At 26.4% G+C, this 24,911-nt stretch overlaps 2 protein-coding genes across 2 annotated transcripts; one reads left to right on the forward strand and one right to left on the reverse strand.

The window, feature by feature from the left end:
* Window positions 1–1,724: 1,724 nt before the first annotated feature.
* MED18 (mediator complex subunit 18) lies at window positions 1,725–8,784 on the reverse strand. Its single transcript, XM_016071137.5, has 7 exons — window positions 8,203–8,784; window positions 7,962–8,028; window positions 5,830–5,952; window positions 5,454–5,532; window positions 5,274–5,360; window positions 2,532–2,578; window positions 1,725–2,180 (listed from the first exon to the last, which is right to left on the reverse strand). The coding sequence occupies exons 1-7, from the start codon at window positions 8,381–8,383 to the stop codon at window positions 2,132–2,134; spliced, it is 633 nt and encodes a 210-aa protein (XP_015926623.1). The 5' UTR covers window positions 8,384–8,784; the 3' UTR covers window positions 1,725–2,131.
* Window positions 8,785–8,915: 131 nt separating this feature from the next.
* On the forward strand, window positions 8,916–24,598 carry LOC107454082 (regulator of microtubule dynamics protein 1). The gene is made up of 9 exons (XM_016071136.4): window positions 8,916–9,238; window positions 12,068–12,227; window positions 13,787–13,898; window positions 15,239–15,375; window positions 15,454–15,531; window positions 15,851–15,949; window positions 20,101–20,151; window positions 21,505–21,585; window positions 23,120–24,598. Exons 1-9 carry the CDS (start codon window positions 8,916–8,918, stop codon window positions 23,183–23,185), a joined length of 1,107 nt encoding a protein of 368 aa, XP_015926622.2. The 3' UTR covers window positions 23,186–24,598.
* Window positions 24,599–24,911: the final 313 nt, after the last annotated feature.

Consider the following 24,911-nt stretch of genomic DNA (forward strand, 5'->3'; position numbering starts at 1 on the left):
GCCATTTCTAATATTTTATGATATCAAAAAAAATTAAATTAGAACTAATAAATAGTGAATAATTAATATTTTATGGGCATTTAAAACTTTTAGATACATATATGTACCTGTAATTGCTCTAGTAAATAATAAAATGATCCAAAAAGTTACATCACTCCTTATGTCACAAACTTTTTTTCCAAGCAACAGATATTTATTCTACAAGTTTCAATGCACTTACCTTCTTGATTTGTTGTTACTTCTGCCATTTTTTTTAATAACCGTTGCTGAAGAACCAACCAAATTTTGAGTTTCGACTACCGATATTCAACTCTGTACCCTTGAACCCAGTACATGTGACAAGAGAACTCCTAGATCAAGTATCAGGAAGAATTTGCCTTTGGCGAAGCCTTTTTGATGAAACTAACATTTACGTTGCATGAAGAGGAAAGGCTCCCAGGTTTAACCTGCCGGCAAGGGGACTCTAACCCATTATCCGTCTACCACTGAGGATATTTTGCATCAGCACTGTGGTCGGTGCAAGCCAGATGTGGATTTCGTATCACCAGTTTTCGCTAGGATTAGAATCTAGGTTCACCTCATTAGGAGATTTAAGGCTTAATTAATGTTGGCTGTCTGCTGTAATGCACAGCATAATAGTGTTATGTTTTTCTTATTCAAAATTTTCACCTCTTTCTCACCCTTTCAAATGACATTATAATTCTATGGCCCATCAAAGTACAGCTGGATGTAATCTATGTTTTCATTATTCTTCAATTCAAGGGCATGTCTTGTCTGTAAATCAATGACATGGCATTGAAACTGCACAATACTATCTTCAAAATCTACAGTAAGTTTTAGGTAGGCCGAAGTTTTCCATCTTATTCTTTTACAGTTTTTGCTCCAGCCTCTTGCTGCTTCGATTCTAAATTAACGAATTCATTTGCCTTGAAACTGGCAATGCTTTATATCGGTGGTTCTTAACCTTTTTAAGCCGCGACCCAAATTTGAGAAATATGTTCATGTCGCAACCCAAAAAAAGTCAAAATTAGGCTGAGTAAGCCACAATGACTTCTTCTAGGTGTTGGTATTACTAACTTTTTTGGTTCGACTCAGCGCGACCCAAGAAATATGCTTCGCGACCCATAGGTTAGGACCGCTGCTTTATATTGAACGTGACATACAAATTGAGCAACAGTATTATCTATTTCGGTATATCTCATTATTTTTGGTGCAGTGAAAGACTAAGTCATACTGCGGTAACGCCATTGAAGTATATTTGTTCCACCTGTATCACATTATCTGGCTGCTACTATTGACATAGGTAAGTATTTTTGAAGAGATTTTCAAAAATAGTAATTAAAGAATTTGAAATGATTTTTAAAAAATTTTTAAGTATAAAAAAACAATTAAAAATTCCTTTTACCATGTTGATATAAACTTTTTTTTTTCTTCAAAAAAGTAATACTATAGGAACAGTGAGAAAAATTGTTACCAGAGCATATTCTTTTGTTTTACTAAAGTAAATGTTCACAGTTGCTAATTGTCTAAATGCAGAGTTTATGAATAACAAAAGAAATTTGGGAATAAAAAGGATCACACACATATTTAATACTTTTATAGACAACGCACTTTTTTTTAAAGGGGAAAAAAATTACTAGCTCTCTATCCACCAATTTTATTGGAGCTGGCTGCATACTACTAATTTCATTGTATTTAGAGAAAAAGAAAGAAAATACAAACACTTTCAATAAATAAACATAGTAAAATTTAATGAAGATAAAAATTTCAGTATGATAACCTTTTATACCAAATATATGTTATAAATAATTATCACCCTGAAATCTTATTATATTTTTGTATTTACATGTAAAAAAATTAGTAAAACAAGTGCTTGAATACATGAAACGGATTTTATGACAAACTGTTAAATACATGAATTAATTTTAACCCTTCTAGGAAGTGCAATAAACTTGATCACACCATAATATGATATAAGCTGATGAACAGTTTCTGCATGAAATCAGATGAAATGCAAGAGTCAGTTTCTGAATGATTAGACATTCCATTTTCAGCTTTGATGGTAATACAATGTTGACAGTGAAAAAAACCACATTAAGGAAATAGCTGGTTAAAACTAAAAAGCTCTGTATCAAACATGCTGAAGACGTCGATGATCAAACTTATCCAACTGTACCAATCTGAAATTCTGTTAAGAATAATAAAAGTATTTCTCACTGTACTACTAAAAGAATATAAAAAAACTGAACTAAAAGTATCGAAAAAAATAAAAAAATGTCACATTTCAGTATGGTAATTGATGTTTTTTAAAAGCAAATTTTATAATGTCCAAATGTACAATATTTGGAAAAATGAGAAGATACAATCAATTTCAGATATTGTTTTTAAAATTAAATGTAAAAGCACCTCTGGGTAAGTATGGAAAAATTCTCGATTTGCAAGATTTAAGAATTCTGCTAGATACATTTAAAAGAAGTGTGCTTCAAAATTTTATTTCTACACTACTAGAAAAACACATTTATAAAGGATACGGTTTCAACTGCTCAGAGAAGGCTTTCATTTCATCAGCCAAAGCTTCCTGAAAAACATGGGGAAAAAAGCTTAACATGTATCTATACATTATTTTAAAGAATTATACTTATCTGAAATAAATTTTAGTAGTTGTGCAGCTTTGGAAGTGAATGTTGCAAGCATTTAAATTTTTTTACAGTTCAAATGAATACAACTTCTTTTGTGTGTTATTTATATACAAAACTTGGTTACAAATAAAACTGAAAATGTCCAGATGAAAACCAGCCTCTTTGCACTGGGTGTTTTCTAAATTTCAGTTACACAAACTTAAGCATTTTTTAGTCGATAAATAACATCATAAAAATACATTTTGTGTCAACTACTGTAAGGAGAAATGTTTTTTTCAAACACCTTATGCCAAAAATATAGCAATAAGCTTGTAATTTACATCAATTACTTTGATTATCATATGCAATAACTGCACAAAATTTTGTAAACTTAGCTTAAATATTTATGGAGATATGAACATTTTTATAAAAAATAATTTTTTGTTGCATATTTTCTTATTATAAGTGCAGAAATATTCAATAAAATTAACAAATTTTTTAGAGTTATTTTTAATTAATAATAAAAACATCATTTAAAAAACTTTTTAAATATTAAGCAATATATGATTAGTTAAAGTAATTATTTCATATTGTGCATGCAGAAAATATTTAAAAAAAAGTTTCATAATTTTGTTTTGAATCATGTTTGGTAACTTACCAAAAAAATCCGATTTGAATATCTTTTCAGTAATTTTCTAAGTAGCATTTGTACTTTTTGCATTGAAAGCTCTAAATGATATGGGGTTTTCCTTTTGTATCATATAAAAAGATTTAATAACAAATGATAATATAGTAAATAATGGTCCAGACAACAAAATGTGATGGCAATAAGAAATAAAACCAAGTTAATAGGGATTGTCCTCTATAATGCCAATGTCATTTTTAATACAACTTGTTTAGTGCAAAATAAAATTTGTTGAAAACTCCTAACCATTCAAAACTTTCTTTCCAAATTCATAAATACTGCTTAAAAAATTGCTAGAAACTTTTTAAATTTTCACGATATTCAAATCCGATTCTCTCTCTCTCTTTTTTTAAGTTACCAAATACGATTTTAAAATTAAAAAAAAAAATACTGTATCTGTAGTTATAGTATGAAAACAAAAGTAAAAAATATTAGTTTTTTTTTTTTTTTTTTTTACAGAAATGTTCATTATTTTATGAATATTTAAGCTAAGTTTACCAATTTTTGTGCAGTTATAGCATATGATAACCAAAGTAACTGATTCAAGTTACAAGCTTATTGCTACATTTTCTGGCATAAGATGTTCAAAAACTCTAATTTCTGTTCATAATTTATTGCTGGTTGTAAAAAACCTATAAAAGATCTAAACTTTATTGATATGTAAGAAAAATCACATGACCTAAACACTTCTTAAATTATAAAATAATTTTCTGAGAACTTCTTAAATCATATGAAGAAAAAAATTAGTTAGTATAGAAGTGTTTCCATAATTTTGTCCAAGTAACAACTTTTGAACTTTTATGTAGAATGCTTAACCTAAAAAAATTACAAATTTCTTTAATCTTTGTCATTTTTTGTTAATCCTTCTATATCAAACCTCTAGAGTTGAGATCTTTAATTACAAATTAATTTTCCCATAATGATTACTTTAACTAGATTATAACAAATCAATATAAAAAATTTTTACAAAAACCAATAACTTTTATTTAATACTTTTGATAATTCGCAATTTATGACCAGAATTAATAATTCAGTTCATTAACAATCAAATAAATAATAAAAACACTGAAAAGGAAATATTTTGTTCGACATAAATTAAATGATTGTAAGGTTAATCAAATTGTTCCAAGCAAATTTAAAAAAAAAAATAATAATAATTGAAAAAGCCACTTTATTATTAATAAGCACAACACAATGTATAATAAGCATAACATAGTATTTACAATTAAAATTTTCATTTTGCACCTAAATGTCAATCACTATTGGATGGTATAGCTTTGTCCAGTCAATCTATTTAATCATTTCTTCAATGCTGTGAAGTAGCAAATTATTTTAAATTTAAACAAATTTATTTTAACTAAAACATTGTTAGTCATAATAAAATTTACACTAAAATTCTTGGATTTGCAACAAAAGTGAATTGTTAATTAAATACTTTATGACATTACCTGCCTACATAAGATATTTATTGCTTCCAAAACTTTCAGATTGAAAATATTTGATTTACAGAGATGAAGTCAAAGCACGTGCATGATAACTTATGCCAGAAACAGTAAGAATCATTTTTTTTATGCGAACTATAGAGAAAATTAAATTCCTTCATTTTAAGTACTACTTTTGGCCATCAAACAAATTTTAAATTCATCTTACTGTAACTCCTTAGAGTGGAAAGGGGAAAAAATATATATATATTTACAGATATCTCCTAAAATTTTGTTTACAAAACATCTCAAATATACATAAAGTAGCATATGCTTACATTTACATAACAACATGAACTGATAAAACTGGCAAAAAGAAAATCCACTGAATAGTATTGTGTGAACAAAAGAGGACAATATGTTTTGCAATAAGAGAAGTCAAAATGTTAATTTTATAAAGTTAATGGATAAAACTAAGTTATTTAAAAAAAGAACAGACTCGTTTGAAAATATAGAAAAATGACAATTACAAGAAAGAAAAATATTTACTTGTCCAGATGGAGCAACCACACTCAGTTCTACTAAGTATGATTGTGAAACTGGTTCAATGCTGTCTGGATTATTTTGTTGCAACAGCTAAAGATGAGAAAATAAAGATAATAAGAAATTAAAACAGTAATTATTGTAATTAAAAAAAAATAATAAATAAAATTTAACATTAGAACTTACACGACAGACTTTAGCAACTGTTACTTTCATTCTTCCTTTACGGAACATAAAACCTTTCAGCACAAATTCATAATCTAATCTGAAAATTGAAATCATGCAGTAGATTATTATTCTTGACAGAAAAACAAATTTAATTACAATGAATTTAGTTTAGTTAACTTTCTTTTAATGCAATTTTCAAATTAACTCAAATTTTCAATCACAATATATCTAATTAATTTAGACATTCAAAGAACAAAACTTCACCTACAATAACCTCTTTTAACTTTAATAGCTCTGAATTTGGCATAGTTCACATATTAAGTATGAAAAATTATAGATGTTTATTTTTTGTATAACAGTGAAATATTTCCTATTTAAAGAAAAAGTTTTTTACCTGAATCCAAGTTCATTAAGGAATTGAACCACATTGCTGGATGTATCTATATCAATGCAACTACGAATCATTGTTGCTCTGTTTTTATCTCCAATTTCTGGTTGACCTATATACCTCAAATGCCTAAAATAGTAATCATAACAGAAGTGAATATAGAGTTAAAATATAGATACATATAAAATAAATTAGAGATATAACAAAACAGCAGGACAGTCAAAATTATAACATATTTCTTATTTACTTTTAATTCATTATATAATCATGAATTTATTTTTAATTATTATTTTTAATCCATTAATTGAGAAGTCTACAGGATTTTTTTAAAGTGATTCTTGAATATAAGACTAGAGTTTCCATAAGTAATAGTTTCATTTTACTCAAGTTATTAATATGCAAAACATTTGCAGATGCTTTAGAAATTTCTATATAATTGATACTTTCAATATTTTAATTATTATAATTTAGATATTAAAAGTTAGTCTGTTAGAGTAGAATTGAAAATAAAATTATGTGTGGAAATAATATGAATGAGAAATAAGTCATGCACATTATTTTATCATAACGAATATTTTACTTTTTTAATCAAGGATAATTATACTAGCAATAAAAACAACTTGAAATTATCATTATATTCAGGAAGTAAGAAGTAATTTAACAATCAAGGCAATGCATTCAAAATCTAATCTTTAGAATTATTTCTTGTATGTTCAATCACAGATATAGAGTACTAAAATCTTAAGAAAAAAACTTTTTAAACCTAAATTTTTCTAAAAAGAACACATGCAGAGTACCATTTTATATCAAATAATAAAGCACAATAAAATATATTCTATGACACTTCACAAATCAATATCAGAAGCATATAGATGTATTTTCTTTGCTTGCACTTGTTTTAAAGTAAAATGATACAATGCACAAATGGAATAACACAAAAATTTTGATCAACAATCAGCCAGAGAATAAAAATAAGACATACTATTACAAAATAAACTTTCACAAGAAACAAACTTTCAAGAAAAAAAACGTGAAGATTTCCGTATCGTGATCTGTGGCAGAATAATTGCCAAGGTTTGGCAATTTCGGGGCAGCAGCTGTGAGAAACTAAAAAAAACATCACAGAAGGGGACCAACTTCAAGAGTATAACTCATAGACACCCATAGGCAAAGATCTGTTTTTGAAGTGGCGACTGTAGTTGGCGTAATCAAGACAGTGTTTTCACTACAGCGCGAGAACGCGAGAATCTCGCATATTTTTTTCTTTTCTTGCATTAAAAAATGATTAACGCGAGAAATTCGCGCATTCTATAAGCCAATTTTAAAATTCGGGAATTTCTTGCATTTTGAAAAAATTTTTTCATTGCGCCAATTAGAATGAAATCCGTTTCACTTTTCTTCCTGGATCTTTCATTATTTTCAACATCTGCCCCATTATCTAGCTTCCCTATTTACCAGTATTGTTCAGAACCCTTAAGAACAACAGAACACCATCCCTCGGAACCACGGAGCCTCTTTCAGCAACGCATTTCTCTGCAACCACGTGTTTACCGTAGGTAAGGTTTCTCCATGTAAGAAGTTCAAATTTTTTGCACATTAATGTAAGATGGACAAATACCTTGTAAAGGCAATATCTTCTACTCCGAAACGGACAAATGAAAATGAAACAAACGCGCATTTGAGCAACATAATGAGAATAGCTGATGAAAAAGCAGATGTAGAACATTTTCCATATGATGATGCAAAAAAAAAATATTCAATGCTTTAAAAATTAGAAGATGCTAAAAATGTATTATAATTAAAGAAATTATTTTTTTTCAGTTTCCTTTTTTTTTTTTTTTAATTTTTAGATATCTCACTTAACTTTTTGAAATCTCACCCTGTTTTTGAGAAAGGGTGAGAAATTCTCACCCATTTTCTCTCTGTGATGAAAACACTGCAAGATATCGAAATATCCCTCAAAAGACTGTATTCTGAACTACATGATTTATCACACGCAAAATATCAAAGATCAACAGCAAGGCTTGATAAACACTTAAATGTACCAAGTTTAGCAAAGAAAACATAGCTCACAATTAATAAATGTATACATTCTGCATGATTAATGAGTATTATCTATATAATAGAATAAATATTACCAAGGCATTTCAGGATGATCTAAGGCTTGCCTGGCTCTTACAACCAAAGGTGTTCCAGTAGATCCACCTGTTCATCAATAAGTGTAATAATAAGATATAAGTGTAATTATATGTTTATTAATCATTTGGGATTTTACAAATAGAGTAAAAAAGTTAAGTTTTATAAATATATTTTTTAAAAATTACAATGTTAAGTTAAAGAAGTTCGTCAAATTAATATACTCTTCCACAACATACTCACGTATTTGAAATACCATCTCATAGTCATGAAATGTCTCAGGATTCTCGTCAGCATTGTCACATAAACCTCTTAATCGATGCAGTAATACTTCACACGACGTATCCATTATGCTACCTTGCATTAAAAACTCTTGTTGAGGGGCCAAATTAAAATTTCGCCGAGAAGTTACTACAGGTTCCATTATTTTGATTTATATGTATAGTTTCTCAACACCAAAAAATGATGAAATTAATATTGTAAATGTCGTAGAATTATGCTGTTTTAAGAATTACAGTGCTTAAAATTAAAGTTAATTACATTAGTTTTTAACTTTCAAACAAATATCCGGTTTTTAATTCTTTGGAAATGAAAACTTATAAATTTTGGCTGCTTATTTTTGTTACATACAAGACTATATATGCATTTACGATTTATTAGGATTTTTTTAGAATTTATTAAGATAAGACTCTGATATATTTTGATTTTCATAATGAATGATTTATAATTAATTTTACTTCCTTAATGGGAAAACTAACAGCGAAATATTGAGCTACTAGATTCAAATGCAAAAAAAGAAGAAGAAAAAATTTAAAACAATTAACCGCAACCGCTCATAAATATCAAAAGTTCCATCACGATCACGAAACAAAAACAAAACTTTTTTATTTTTCTTGTCTTAAGGAAGTAATGAATCCATAAATTCTTTTTACTTGATTTCTATTTTAATCTTTAAAATGGATGCTCTTTTAAGAGCAGAGAGAATTGGTTATCTTGCTGCATTAGGAGCTGGAGTTGTTTTGGGAATCAGCGGAATATACCATTATTTTAAAACAAATCGATGTGTAACTCGTGAATTACATCAACTATCTGGCACTATTGATAGCCTGAAACGAGAAATCGAAGAATTAAAGTCATCAGCAAGTTTTCGCTCTGAAAACATAACAAGATCGCCGATTAAAAAAAGTCATTTAGTCAATTCGTCCACTCCTCCTAGTAAATACTATAGTTATACTAGTAGTATTGATGATGAAGAAGAATATTTTGATTTTACAGATACGTAAGTTGAATATTCCTTATGGTGATTTTGTCTTTTAGAACAATTTATATCTATTTTGCTTTAATTTTTTTACTATGTACCTAGAGTTATTACGATTTTCTCCAATCCCAAAAAGCCAAGTATGGTTTTCCAACTACTTGAAATCGTATTAGCATATTACCAACACTAGTAGAAAAAAATTATTCTGATTTATGATGATTTATCCAACCCCAAAAAACCAAGTCACATTTTCTAACTAACTGCATGAAACTGTATTAGCATATTACCAACACTGATAGGGAGAAAAAAAATTCATCCTTGCTAACATGGTTAACATTTATCTCATTTGCTACATTTTGTATTCTCCTTCAGTTTTTAAATTAATTCTGAAATTAAAAAGCATTTTATTTATAATTTATTTTAAACGTGTGCAATTAAAGGTGTGCTTGTGTAACTTTTAATAATTCTGAATCATTGCTTTTGTTAATATCATTGCTCATATTCTTGCTAATGACCAATATTATTTGTATCTATATGATAATTGTTTGCTTCCTTTTGCATTTATATATTTGAAATATTAATATTATTAAATCGAAATCTTTTGACTAATTAATTTACTTTATGTGCAATTCATTTCAATAATATTTTACTGAATAAGTTAATTTTAAAAAGAACAATAAATCAATTTTGTCTTCTTTAATTTTTTCAATAAGTTAGTCAATTTTTAATCTCATACATATTACGTATGTTTTCTCTGATAGATGTATGAAATATGTTTTCTGAAATAATATAATAAAATTTTTTATTTATTTAAATTACATTCTAAGCTTGATACCCATTCAGTTAAAGTTAAATAGGTGAAATCGTTATTTAAAAGAAAAATATTTATAAATACAATTGTGATTTCTTATTCAATTAACAAATAAAATAATGTGAACAAAAGAACTGCTTAATATTTATATTCAGTCATAATTACTTTAAAAAACAGTTATAGTATTTCTTATTAATGTGAACCTTTAGAAATTATGCATACTGTGCATAAGAGATTTTAATTTGATAATACTTCTCAAGTAGATTCAAGTGATACCTCTACAGTGTTGTTCCTTAATATTTTTAGAAGGGTAGCCGATCCTGCTTGCCCTTTGATCCCTACAAATGCATCCTCCTTGCCCTCTTTGTAAAAATAAGCTGCCATGCCATCAAAACACTGCTTTTTTATTTCATTTTTTCAAGAAAAAGTTGTTTTCTTACCACCTGTTTTAATGAAAAGTCCCTGTCTGATTTATCTAAGGACTGATAATTATTTAACTTTAATTTTTAATTTGATTCCTTATTTTTAGTAAGATTAAAATTTGCATAATATTTGGCCTCAGAGATATTTACATCTTTTATTTCGGGAGAGGGGATATTAATGAATTTATTATTTTAAATTTTACCAATATTTTTTTTAAATAAATACCTTTTATTAAAAAATGCATCTTCAATTGTTTATTTTCTCACAATTTTCAGTTTAAAACAGGGTTGGCAAGTTTTTGACACATGACGGTTTTTACCGGTTTATACCATGGTTTTTACCGTCATGTCAAAAACCCCCTGTCAAAAACCCATAGTTCTGAGAAACTGTATTTTAATTTGAGTTTAACTGCTTATGATTTAAAATTAATTCATTTTTGGGCAATAAAATTAGAAAAAAAGTTGCTAAAAGATATTTAAAAACAGATTTTTGCATTTTCCCAACATGATTAGATCAAATCATACTATTTGAAGTAAAATATTAGGATACTAAACAAAATTTTCAGCATTTCCAAGCATCATTTTGTTTGGCTTATTACATTACTGAAGAATGTCAAGTCATTCCTGACTTAGAGTTTGTTAGTAGTTACTAGTTTTGAAAGTTTTGTTAAGCTTATTTCTATTATTTAAGAAATGCCAAATTTTAAATTCTTCTTTTTAGTTCTTGAATTTATTAATAGTTCCAAGTTTTTTTGTTTGTTTGCTTATTTCTAACAATTAAGAGGTGTAAAATTTTTAATCCTTTGCAAATCAAGCTATAATGATAAAAGTTAAGTATCACTATTTTCAATAAGTATATTACAATATTTCTGTATGAATGTATATCCTTCTATAAGAATACATGTATATAGTTGCAAAATCAATAGCAATTGTTTACAACATTTATTTATAAAGGCAATTAAGTGAAAATAATATATTGTCCGCTATATGCCATAAATTAAAGAAAACAGTAGGTTTTTGACAGTTTTTACCGGTAAAAACACGGTTTTTACCACTGTCATGTCAAAAACCAGTTTTTGACGGCAAAAACCCAACCCTGGTTGAAAATAAATAAAAAAGAATCATGAAAGTTGTTAATCAGGTACCTAATCCTTTTTTTTTAGTTTACTTTTTTTTTTTTTTTTTTTTTTTTTTTTTTTGAAGGAAATTTATACACAAAGATTGTTTTTTAGCTTGCCTTTAATTATTTTTCAAAGGCTTAAAATTTTTCTGTTCTTTTGATAATGAGTGAGAATTACTTTGTGAAATATGCACATAAAATAGTATAAAAGGATAATTTAAAAATTAAGATTCAAATTCAGTTATTATATGACATAACATATTTTGATAAATTTTAATGGTGGTAAATTAGTGCCCTTGCAAAACTAAAAGTGCCTTTTGCTGTAAAGAAGCTCCCTGCCTTTTTTTATTCCTAGGGAGAACACTGACTTATATTTATTTTTATTTAATACAAACATATTATGCCTCTCTGTCAAAGCAAATGTTATACATTTTCTCATATTTTAATAATATTAATAGCATTTTTGTCTATAAAGTAAGTATTTTGTTATATTATAGAGAAGAAATTGAAGGAGCCTGGGCCAGCATCAATGGATCTCGTGAAGAATTGCACAAAGATAATGTGGAGGCTCTATTTGAAGAGCTAGATTCGTTATTAGATAACAGCTCAACAGATAAAGTGTCTGTTTATAATAAAATATTTGGACTGAAAGACGAGGTATATAATTTTCATAATATTAGTTGTTTTAAAATGTGTAGTGTAACAGCACTCTCTAAATTTTTGAACTTAAATTTTTGGCTTTTGTACTTCTAAATTGAAAACATAATAATAAACATATTAAATACAACAACATAATAATAAACAAATAAATAAACTTATAATACATAATGAATTAGTAGCTTCCCTGGGAGTTGTAACAAGTTTAATCCTTTGTGTTTGCCTCATTCTGTTAATTCCCCCCCCTTTTTTTTAAAAAAAAAAAAACTTATTATTTTTTAAATGTGGCAATATTTTTTGACTTATTGAAATGCTTTCATATCCTCTACCTCTTGAGGACATCATAGCATCTAAAAAAAGGAGGGGAGTGTAGTATAATCATTAGATTGATGTTGACAAAGCAAATATGGGAATCACTCAAGCTGCCTTTTCTTATATTGTTGTTTTTATTCAGCAGGGGTCTGTCTAGGTTTTTCTGAGAAGTACCTATTTTGTGAAAATGTTGACATAATTTGTTAACAATTAAAAATTATATTAAAAAATAATCACAAAACTATGGATTTATCGTTTCTGAAGGGATAAAAAAAATGAAATTTTAAGAAAATGTATTTTGTGAAACTACCGTTTTTCCTAAAATTGAATTTGTGATGGTACCGCTAAAACGGTAGTAAATTCGGCCTGGACAGACCCCTGATCAGTTATTACCTTGCTCTCAAAGTGAATAGTGTTAAAGTTTTATTGTTAGTTTAACTTGTATTTTCTTTATACATTGCTGAAGGATTCAAACCTGAAATTATATATATGTATAAACTATAAAATAGTTAATGATTCTTTTCTTTACATTTCATTGCATATTAGTCTTTGCCAGAGCTACCTATGTGTCTGGCTCCAGTTATTGCTAAGAAGAAAAATATGAAAATATTGCAAGGAATAATTATTGTGTAGATTTTCAAAATTTTTTTTTAATATTTATGTTAGAAAAAAGATACCTAAAAACTGTCTATTCCAAATTCTTCTTACAAGAACATTTTTTATAAAAATTGTTAATAAGTTTAAAATACATGATGGCAATAAACATTTATAATCTTATATTAAACAGAGAACAAAATGTTAATAATCTAAAATGCAAGTTTGCTAACATTTTAACACTAATATTTATATTTGAATTTCTTATAGAGACTAAAAAAAATAAATTTAACTTATTTTTTTACATCTTTGAGATAGTATCAAATCTACTTATATAATAATAATGAACCACTACTGGTAAGGCTTTTGGGATTCATGTAGTTTTGCAAGTTGTTTCTCTTGCTCTCTTTTTTATTTTTTCATTTCATTTTTATGCGTTTTCTTTACATAATCATTTGCATTTGTTGCTGTTGTAGTTGCCTTTTGATCTTGCCGTTAGAAACAAAAAATTCAAACTCTTGAAACCTCTAGATATATTCTTATGGCATTTTATCTTGTGACTGTTTGTTTTTTTCTTTTTTAAAAAATATATAGCTTATTTATGGCTTAGTAAATTGTCTCTATCCAATGTTTTATCATGATTTTTTTTGCAGTATATGGATAATGCCAACTTTTTATGGCGTCTTGCAAAAGCAACTCATCTTTATGGTATTGTAGTACAAAGTCAAGGTGACACAGAAAAGAGAAAGGAACTTGCTTATGAAGGTATCTAAGTTAGTTCAATTAAAAAAAAACATTAGCAAAAAGTCTTGATGTAAGTAGTCTTAGTCTTAAAAAAATAGCTTTCAAGTGTTTAAAAACTCTGAGCACAGTGGTGCATTGTTAAAAAATTTATGTACAATTTTGCCCAGGTGCCCTTAAAGAATTAATAAATAAAAATCTGAAATGTAATTTGTTATAAAAATAGGAACAATGAAGTTATATGGTCTTCATAAATTTTTCGTATGAATTTGTATAACTTTCCTTTAATTTTTATGGTCAAATTTAATACTACGTAGGACATGTAAATTAAAAAAATTTATAGTCATTTGGCACACAGCTTACAAAATACTTCTCGATTAAAATCTGATACTATTTATAAAGAAAAACAATAAATTGAATTTCAATTCTATTGCTTTCATAAAAATATTTAAAGTAAATTTTAAATAAAACTTATGAATATTTAATTTGAATTAAAGTGATTAAATAATTCTGCGTGAAAAAGAAAAAGTATCCATTAAGGGTTGAAAATTTTTGGTGCACATTAATTTTTGTAAAATGAACTTTATTCCCTTTTGAATTATTATTGCCTGAATAAAAACTTTCTACATTGTTTAAAAGAAAAATTAATAATGTGTCTATTGGGCAATTCCACAAATTTTAATAGGCCATCCACTGATTCGTGAGACCCTTTTTTGCTGACTGAACAGAGATAATTTGATACAATAATTATGGTAACAGAGTATAAGATTCTGAAATAACATTAAAATGTTTGATTTTTACTCAAAAGTAATTTCAAGACTATGTATTGGATAAGCTGTGATGTATATTGCATTTAGCAAGATTTTCACATCTAGATAAATTAAATTACTTTCATTTGACATTTTGGTTAATTCCAGTTAAATATAAGGCTAAGCAGGCTGGAACCTAACAATTTAGCTGTATCTGACGCATTACTAAGTCATTATTTTTCAAATACTAATTTTACTAAAAACATATAGTAAATTAAATGGAATGCTTAAAAAAGTTATTTGATATTTTATTTCTGAAATTAAAACTACTTAAAGTAATGTGGCATAAAAAGTGCATTTTCTTTTTCTTTCTTTCTTTCTTTTCTTTTTTTTAATGACCTTTTTTTAATGATACCTTAAAAAATTTTTCAAACATGCTCTTAGTATCTGAGCTTTCCTATTTAATCATCTTTGTGTATCTCATTTGTTCTTTTTAATTGTGTATTACATCTATATCTTTTTATATACTTTTCTCATGCAATTTAACATTATAATGGAAAAAAAAATTACAATATATAATCTATATTATTTTAATGAAAATTTCCATTTCTTTAGCTTATGAATATGCAAAAAAAGCGTATGAGTTAGTGAAAGATAATCCTGAAGTTCATAAATGGTATGCTATAACGGTTGGCTCACTGGGAGATTATGTAGGAGTGCAAGAAAGAATTATAAATGGATATACTTTTAAAGTATGCTAAAAAATTATTTAAAATTTTATGTATACAGTCGTAAGTAAAAATTTGTAATAATGTTTATCATTTTTTTAGGAGCATGTTGACAAGGCAATTACTCTAAAACCTCAGGATCCATCTCTGCATTATATGCTTGGTCGATGGTGCTATGAGGTGATTTTCACTTTTAATCTTTTGAAGTCATTTAAAAGTAAAGTAGTTATTTTAAGGTTTGATTTATTATTTAGATTTTGTGAATAAATATTTTTTTATAAAATGGAAATTAAGTTTAAATTTTAAACATGTTTTCAGTTATCTTTTTTTATTTTTTTTCTTTCTTGTACATAGATGTTATATCTATATTAAAAAAATTTCATGCGTTTATATCTTTTATTAAACTGAATTAAAACATTTTAACATGCAATTCTTTTATAATTTTATAGAGTTTTTTTTATTTATCTGAAAGTATTTTCTTTCTGTATATCATAAATAGGTTGCTACATTACCTTGGTATGCAAGAAAAATAGCTTCGACTTTATTGACAGCTCCTCCAGAGTCTACTTTAGAAGAAGCAAGGACTTATTTATTTCATGTATGTATAAATATTATTATATTTTTATTACATAAAGTTTGTCTAATTTCTTCTAAATTATTAATTAAAATAATGCTAACTCTTTAAAGTCTGTCTTTCATGATATCAGGGAAAATAAAATTAGATGAAGTAACATTATATTCATATAAGTTATAAAATTAAGTAGATGTCAGTCTGTGCAAAGGTTTGTTCTAAATTCAAAACATATTTTTTACCTTTTTTTATTTTAATTAGGTCTAACATCATTGATTTTTTTCTCTTAACTAGGTAGTTCTTTTTATTTTATTTTTAATTGTTAATAGCAGGTAAATGGCAGCACAAGTAACTCCTATATTATCTATTTTCAATCTCCGCAGCTGTAGCAGCAAAATGGAAAATTTTAGAATTAATTAACTAATTAATTAAAAAAATATTAATTTTAGAAAATTTTATAAATGCTACTAGGCAGAGTTGGCGTAACTTAACATTTAAAAAAAATAATTTAAATCACTTAATAAAAAAATGTCTGTGATTTAAGTTAAGCATATATATTTTATTTTTCAAAATTTATAAGTGTAATTCTTAGTATGTGATTGTTATTTGTCGATTGACTTAGGGGAAAAAAAGAGAATAAATATAGATTAAAGAGTTCTGAAACTTAGAAATTATAACTTTACATTGACTGTATGTAAAGTAATTTGCTGTTTAGTGGCATATTTCAATTCCCCATTTAGTTTTATGTTTATTTAAATATAAATACTTTTAAAAAATTTATTAAATCTGTAGTTTATGTATCTAAAAACTGAGGAAAGACTTGTTCTGACAGGAATAATTATTATTTATTTTAATGCTTACTGATCTAAATTAATTTTCTCTTCCTCTTATATTAACTGAAAAATTATGTTTTAGTCTGCGAATTTATTAAGGTATTAAGCTTAAATAAAGAGTAACTAAATTAACTATAATTTATTGATTCAATTATTCAGTGATTAATTTCTAATAAGCAGCAATATTAAGTACTTTAGTTATATTCATTGTAAAATATGTTCAGTTTAAATAGCAAATCTTATAAGAGCATGGATTGGCATCTGAAAAAAAAAGATTTAAATTTTTCTAAAATTCTCGTCTTTTTCCTTTTTTTTTTAATCATGGTTTTCGTCAGCCATGCTTTAGTTAAAAGACTGTATTCAAACTTTTCATTAATGATGCAATTTCTATCAATTCAAAAGTTGCACATTGTTATGGACAGAAAATTTTTGCTTCAACTTTTTATATTTTCTTCTTAATTGACAAGTTCTTTTTGGAACACACTAATTATTACAGAGATAAGAATTTTTACAGTTATTATACTAATTTTTATGATTGGCTGATTTTCACTTTAATACTTATTAAGGAACACTAGTAATCCAGCAGTTATTTAGGGAATAAATAGAATAAAGTTTAATCATTTAAATTACTTATACTTATTTGTAGGTATTTTGTATGGATAAAAATTGAACCATTCTGAAATACTTAAGCAGGGGTCTGTCCAGATATTTTGTGAGAGGTCCGGTTTTGTAAAATTGTGAAAAAATTACTCGTAATTTGTGAATATAAAATAAGTGTTAAGTCTCATTCTTTCAACCAGGGTCCGCTTTTGTGAATTTGTGCAAATAGGGTCCGTTATTGCAAAAAAACTTTTTCAATGAGTTTTAAATTATGAAGACATACAATACAAGATTATACTTAACACTGTAAAATTATAATTAAAAAAATTTACTTTTAAAAAATAAACAGCAATTGCAGCTACTAAATTAACGATGCACCATACAAATATTTGGTATTTAGCAATTTAGCCTATACTGCTGAACGCAGACTATTCATTTCGGACGAATGAAGGAAGAAGCGACTGCCAAAGACAAAATTGAATTCGTTTACATTTGTCTTTCTTCCCCCCCTTCCTGGGAAGGGTTTATTCGATTAACAAAACAATAATGAAGATGAACAAATTTGTGAAGGGTCCGATTAAAAGATAAATTATTTTGTGCTGGGTCCGTTTTTAAGTTAAAATATTTTGTGAAGGGTCCATTTTTTATGAAAAGATATTTTGTGAAGGGTCCGTTAACGGACCCAAATTTCTTCTAAACAGACCCCTGTTAAGCCACATACATTTAATATATTTTGATTTAAAAAAAATTCATGTCTACTGTTAGAAGAGGAAATATTGCTACCATTGGGTTAAACTAGTTGTGTTTGCATTATTTTACCACTTACTCATCTGAACTTAGGACTGATTTAGTAATAATTTTATTTTAATAAACATTTAAATTATATATGTTACACTGCTACATTTTTCTTCTACTACTAAATGTCTGTTTAGATTTTCTAACTTATTAGAGTAGAATAAAGACATACTAACAATTTTATTTAACCAAAAGAGGAAAATTTATTTTATGAAAAATGTTGTCTAATCTCATGTTGTTGTATATTAAATTATCAAAATGATTTTGATCAAGAAATACATTTCAAATCTAAGCAGAAAATAAATATTGTTTAATAAAATTGCAATGTATGAACAAAACATTTTTTATAGAAATTTTAATATATTATGTTAAACACAAGGATAAGATTTTTCCGCTTTTGTTTTTCAAATTTATGCCTTTTTATCAAAAACTTTGATTCTCTAAAAATTTCGTTTTTTTTTTTTTTTTTTTTTTTTTTTTTTTTTTTTTAAATAAATATTCCACACTTTCTGGAAATTCAATCATTGAAATAAAATAATTATATCTATTTCTGATTTTCAAAGATAAACAGAAAATTCAATCTACCTAGCTGCCAACCCTTCGGTTGTTCTGCATTGTTACTTATTTTAGCTATGTTCTCCATTATACACGAAGAAAGCTAGATTTTCAGTGTTTTTGCCCGCCCGTCAGATAGCTGGTATTTTCGTAATCCAGACGTCTCGCTGGTTCCTGTTAGCTAGCAAAAAGCGAACAAAATAATAAAAGAAAATAGCTGTGAATTTGCAGAGAAAATATTTATTTGCTCATTCAATTAATCTTTTAAATTTTTATTTATTATGGCAAAACAAAAACAATACAAACAAGCCTTTGAGAAAATGTGTTAATATCTTGATTCTTATTCCCGTGATATTAATATCAAACATCTATTTTCGTATTTACATGATTTAAAAGTTGCGCATTACAATTTTTATTCACGAGATTTAAATATCGTGCCTTGCGATTTTTATCTACGAGATTTAAAAATCCAAAAGTGAGATTTTTATTTACGCGTTTTTAAAATCCTATGTAGCAATTCTTATTCACGCGAGTTTAAAATCGAATGTCGTGATTTGTTTATGCGGTTTTTATATCAAGCTTCGATTTCTGTATTTGTACGCGATTTAAAAATTGAACATTGGGATTTGTATTCACACGATTTAAAAGTTATGCATCGTGATTAGTATTTACACGATCTAAAAACTACCCATCGTGATTTGTATTCGCATTTTTTAAATCCAATATCGAGTTTCATATTCACGTGATTTAAAAGCCACATATTGCAATACTTATTCACACAATTTTAAAATCATGTATATGATTCATATTTATGGGATTCATATTCATACAATTTTAAAATTAATCATCGGGATTTATAGTCACAAAATAACACTTTTTTTGTAAATTTTTAGATATCATATATATATATATTATATATATATATATATATATTGGATTTCCTCTATTTTACTCTGACTACACTCATTCCTGTAAACAGTCAAACTAATTACTCAAACTGTTGACATTAAATCAGAAGATTATCTAGAAATGTTATCATAGGTTAACGAAACTATTAAAAAACAATTTCACTCATTAAAGTAATATTTACCAAAGTTTTTATTTAAAAAAATTTTGTAAACCTCTTTATTATTGTGCAATGTTTCTTTAAAAAGCGAAAACAAAATGCATAATTTAAAAAAAAAAATCATGTATTAAAACTTTATGAGAACAAATTTTTCTTTTAGCTTTTAATTAGTTATTGATGTTTGCTATGATGATAACTGGAAATGTTTCATACAATAGTTACTTCATTCTTTGTTTTAAAAGTAGATCGAAATAAAAAATGTTTGATAATTGGAACAATGCAGTTCATCGATTTTTTTTCTAAATGTTTAAATATATATATATTTTTAGGCGGATAGATTAAAACCTGATTGGAAAGAAAATCTTTTAGTGTTAGCCAAAGTAAGTATAAATTCATTAGTTTGCATTCATCAATGAATAAATTTTTCTTTATATTACATTTGTTTTTATAAATATTGTTTTCAATCATAATTATTCAAAAAAATGCTGATTTACTTTATTCAATACAAATTTCAAATCTGTTGTCTTCAATGTGTAATTCACCAATGATTCAACCAATTCTATGTGTTACTTTTGAAATTATCTCATTTTTATTGCTGATAATGTGTTTCAATTTAATTCTGCAAGTGTAACTGATTTGATTACTTAGTAACAATCATTTTTTAAAAAAAAAAAAAAAAAACTTAGAATAGATGTACTCTTTTAAATTAGATAAATAACAAAAAATCTTCTAATTAGATTTATATTTAAGAAATCTATTCAAAATTTATAAATATATATATATATATAACAAACCCCAAAAACTTAACTTTTACTACAAAATAGCATAACACGACATAAACAAACGATCTTAGGACGAACAACTTAACTCGTTAATCGTCAGAACAAAACTTGACTCCTTTTAGGAAGGAGGTAAATCGCAAAAGTCATGCGATGGCAGTGCCACCTCTGAATTCACTCAAATAATAGATAAAATTATAAATTCTGATGTTACATCTATATCTGTAAATCTATGCACTCAAATATATCTGCACACATATATAGATATAAAATCCTTGTAAAAAACGTCCCATTGCCAAATTAGTCATCACCAATTAAGGTGTCACCAGTTAATTTTTAAGCCTGGAAAAAACTGAAACATTGAAATCAAAAGAATCACTATTGAGGAAGGCGGACTGAAAACATCTCAACCTGTTTGATTGAAGCACAGAAAAGTTGAAGGCTATTATTAGAAACACTTTCATATTTTATGAAGCAATTCAACAGGTTATTTCAGAAGAAAAAACATGTACATTGAAGTTGCAAGTTAATTTCTAACTGAAGAAGAAACTGAAAAATTATTGGACTCAAACAAATCATTCCTGAAAAATGCAACACTGAAAACATCAAAACCAGTGTGATTGCAAAACAGAAGAGGTGAAGGCAATTATTAGAAACGTCTTCATATTTTATAAGGCAATCAAACTGGTTGTGTTGTATATTTAATCAAACCAGTTGAGAGAGCACTGCTTCCATTTGCGACTCATCACTTTTTAATAGCACATATCTTTTTTCTGAATTAAATATTAATTTGTCCCTCTTCTTTATGTATGCTCTTTTGTTTTCATTTTGGACAAAATATATGTTAAGGATGCTCATTGGAAGCATCAGATGTGTTTAGTCATAAATTGTACTGGTTTTTTTTTCCACAGAAAATAATAACTAAGTTTGATGTGTTTTTTAATTATTTTGCAGACCTACATCAAAGATGGTAGTTACTCTGAAGCAATATCAACTATTGATAGAGCCTTACTTATTCCAGTAAAAGGAGAAGATGTAAGTAATTGCTTATTTCTGATTTTGTGTAAGTTATATCGAGCACAAGAGTTCAGTACAGTGAAAGCATGATTAATCTGGGTAATTTTAGAAAATTTTTTCAATCTTCTGAGAGAACTGAAAAATTTAATTCTGAAATTTAAAAACTAATTTCTGATGTAGAGATCAAATTTTTTTATAATGCAATTTTAAATCTTAAACTTTTATTATAAATTATATATTTTTATAACTCCACTCTCTTACTCAATTATTTTTATCTATTCCTATCTTTCCTTGTGACCAAAAAAAGGAAATTTCTTAGTTTAATGTGAAGCAAGAGAACATACTCAGTGAAAAGTTCCTTTAGCCGACTTAGCATTGTACGGTCTTCTAGAAAATGAACCAAAAAGTGTTCCTGTTTCTGAGAAAGACACAAACGTTTTTGAGCATCTGGCATTATTCTCTGTAGAATGTGACTAAACATACTCCGTTATTAATATTTTTGGTCTAGTTTACAGATCGAGAATTGGCTAGTTAGTAAGGAAAAATTAATTAGCTAAGTTATTGCTTATTTTTTTCTGAATAATCTTATATAAATAACTTAGAAACTTTTGTGAGCATTGCATTTTATGTTTGCACATTAATATATATTTTTTTCTTGTGGACAAAAATAAAATCAGGAAAATTGATCCTAGATCAGGGATGGGCAAACTTTTTTGGTCAAGGGCAAAAAAACGAAGAAAAAAAGTTTTGTGGGACAAGTAAAAACCTCTTAAATAGAAAAACGATATACGAGTTTTAATTTAAATATTTAATGAGATGAATGAAATTGCAATTTCATTTTTAAAAGTTCTTTATATTGAGGTTCCAAGTGAGATGTACTTATTTTAAGGCTGAATGTTTGTCTGTTAGTGTACTTCTGAAATGATTTTTTCGAAGGTTTATAGCTGAAAACACTTGTTCACATATATAAGATTAAGCAAATAGCACTGATTTTCTGAACATAAAATATTAAATTTGAGAAGCTAGCTTTTGGTAATGATTTGTAAAACTCTAACTTTGGCATATTTAGGAACAGCTGCTTCAGATGGCGCCAATCTACGACTATTCCATAAAGAACTTTTGCTTTCAACATTTTACCAATTGAAGCTGCCTATTTCCATCAATTTATGTTTTGTAGAACAAAAATAGAGAAAGTAAAAATTTCATCATTCCTTTGTTAAAAAAGAAAGAGCAAAAATAGCTTTAAACAAAGTAGACAAGAAAAGGGGTGTATATTGTTTATATTTGTTACGGATTGGCTAGTTAAAATTCTATCTGCAGGCTGGTATAGCCTTCCAGTTGGTCCGCAGTTTGCCTATCCCTGCCCTAGATGAAACATTGTGTTAAATCTTATGTTGTACCTTGTGTTAGGCCATCATATGTTGTACCTTGCGACCTTTTATAACACTTATTTTTAGTATTTGTGATCTAAGACAAGTTCATTGAAGATAGTGATCAAAGTATATTATGTTCTAAACATGTTTTTTAATAATTTCTAAATATATTTTTGCAGGATGAAATCAATCATAAGGAACTTGAAAGCTTAGAAAAACAGTATTACACATATCGGAATTCATAAAGAAATATTGGATATTTTCTTTACAATTGTTTCTGTTATTGAAGTATATTAAATAAAAAAGCAAGTAATATATTTAAACAATTCTTCATATTTATTGATCGTCAATTGCATAGTGTTTATCTTATAATTGTTTGTATTTTATTTCTTGCCAAATGTAAAAACGTGTGGGAGATTTTAAGATCAAAGTGACTTGCTAGGTTGCACTTTAATTAAATTGATTGGTTGCAATGCATATAATTTATTCACTTGGTTTTATGTAATTTAACAATTGCGTTAATAAATTACTTTAATTGAGATTATTTTTATTTGATAAACCGTTAAAACTTATTTTTATTCACTTAACTAAAGATGTGTGTGTGTTGTTAGAAATTATGTGAAGCTTTTAGTATTGAATTGACTTGTTATGACTTGACTGACCAGTGGCAAAAATTATTTAATTTTGTTTGTTATGTGCTTTATCAGTTCATCTTAGTTTTTTGTTTAATTAAAAGCTTTTTTATTCACAACACTCTGAAATTAGATTTTTATAAATTAAAAAAAATGTTTGAAGTGATGTTAAATGTTAAAGTTTTCAAACTTTTAGAATCAGTTTGATTTAGAATGTCATTCCATTTATTTAAATTTTATAAGAATAAACTTATTTTTAAAGAAAAACTATGTTGTTAATGTGTAATATGATATTGTCCAATCTGTTTCCTTATTTATTGTTAGTTATTAGATAAATTATTACAATTTGCGCATATTTTAAAACATTTGTTACACATTGTTAAAATGTATTTGTTATTTGTTTCTATACAAATAAAATATATCATGTTAAATTAGTATGTGTTAGTAAAGAAATAGTAACTTTTTGCACATTTGATCTCTTTTTTAGTATTAAAAGCTTTCGTTCAGTTATAATTCAACTATTTTTGGGATTATTATTGATGACTTTCTTTATTCAAAATAACTCATCGTGATTAAAGAAAATTACATAATTATATTAGTTAATTTTCTTTTTCTGTGCACAAGAATCTCAAAAATTGTTTTTTTTTTTTTTTAAATTTTCTGATTGAAATATTATTTGTTTCGATAGTAAAATGTGCAGACAAAATATGTATACATATTTTTTTTGACATTATCATAGAACAACTAGTTTAAAGCTATTTTTACTTTTTATATGGTATTTTTGTTTTTCTCCATTTAGTTATATTTTTTATCTTAACACTTAAATATTTTTATATGAATGAGCCTTTTGTTTACTTCAACTGAATTCCACTATGATTCAGATGTATGTCAAATATTTATCATTATTTTTTTATAAGTACATTGTTATTATTTTTAATTTTAGGTTGTTTTTAGTAAGTTTTATTTATAGTAGCAAAATTTTAATTTTAACCCCACTAAAAAAAAAAATAAAGAAATAAAATTTTAATCAGAACTCACAAACAAATATATTTTTTGGGAAGCTTTACAGCCTTATGCATGGTGTTGAATTTTGTTAGAAATTTTGCTGAGTTTTTACAGTTTAAATTTGAAAATATTGATTAAATTTGAATGAATAAAGGAAAAGTTTTGTTCATAGTACTGATAACTAAATATTTTATCAAAATTTATTTATTAAAAATTTGTACAGATACCTGCATAATTTTAGACTCATTTTAAATCTTAAAATTTAATAAAATTTTTTTACAATTTAGTATGCAAAATTATTATTAGTTTGATTTTTCTCCTGCAGTTATTTAAA

Source organism: Parasteatoda tepidariorum, chromosome 6 (genome assembly GCF_982258835.1).
Source record: "Parasteatoda tepidariorum strain Cologne lab strain chromosome 6, Ptep-v5.0, whole genome shotgun sequence".
NCBI lineage: Eukaryota > Metazoa > Arthropoda > Arachnida > Araneae > Theridiidae > Parasteatoda > Parasteatoda tepidariorum.

Excerpts from the sequence above, each read along its gene's own strand:
- LOC107454082 (XM_016071136.4), top strand. The coding sequence starts at position 8,916 with ATGGATGCTCTTTTAAGAGCAGAGAGAATTGGTTATCTTGCTGCATTA. Across the intron at positions 15,532-15,850 it reads TTGGTCGATGGTGCTATGAG|GTTGCTACATTACCTTGGTA; the intron begins GTGATTTTCACT and ends TATCATAAATAG. Across the intron at positions 21,586-23,119 it reads TTCCAGTAAAAGGAGAAGAT|GATGAAATCAATCATAAGGA; the intron begins GTAAGTAATTGC and ends ATATTTTTGCAG.
- MED18 (XM_016071137.5), bottom strand. The coding sequence starts at position 8,383 with ATGGAACCTGTAGTAACTTCTCGGCGAAATTTTAATTTGGCCCCTCAA. Across the intron at positions 8,029-8,202 it reads TGAGATGGTATTTCAAATAC|GTGGATCTACTGGAACACCT; the intron begins GTGAGTATGTTG and ends ATTGATGAACAG. Across the intron at positions 2,579-5,273 it reads TGGTTGCTCCATCTGGACAA|GAAGCTTTGGCTGATGAAAT; the intron begins GTAAATATTTTT and ends CATGTTTTTCAG.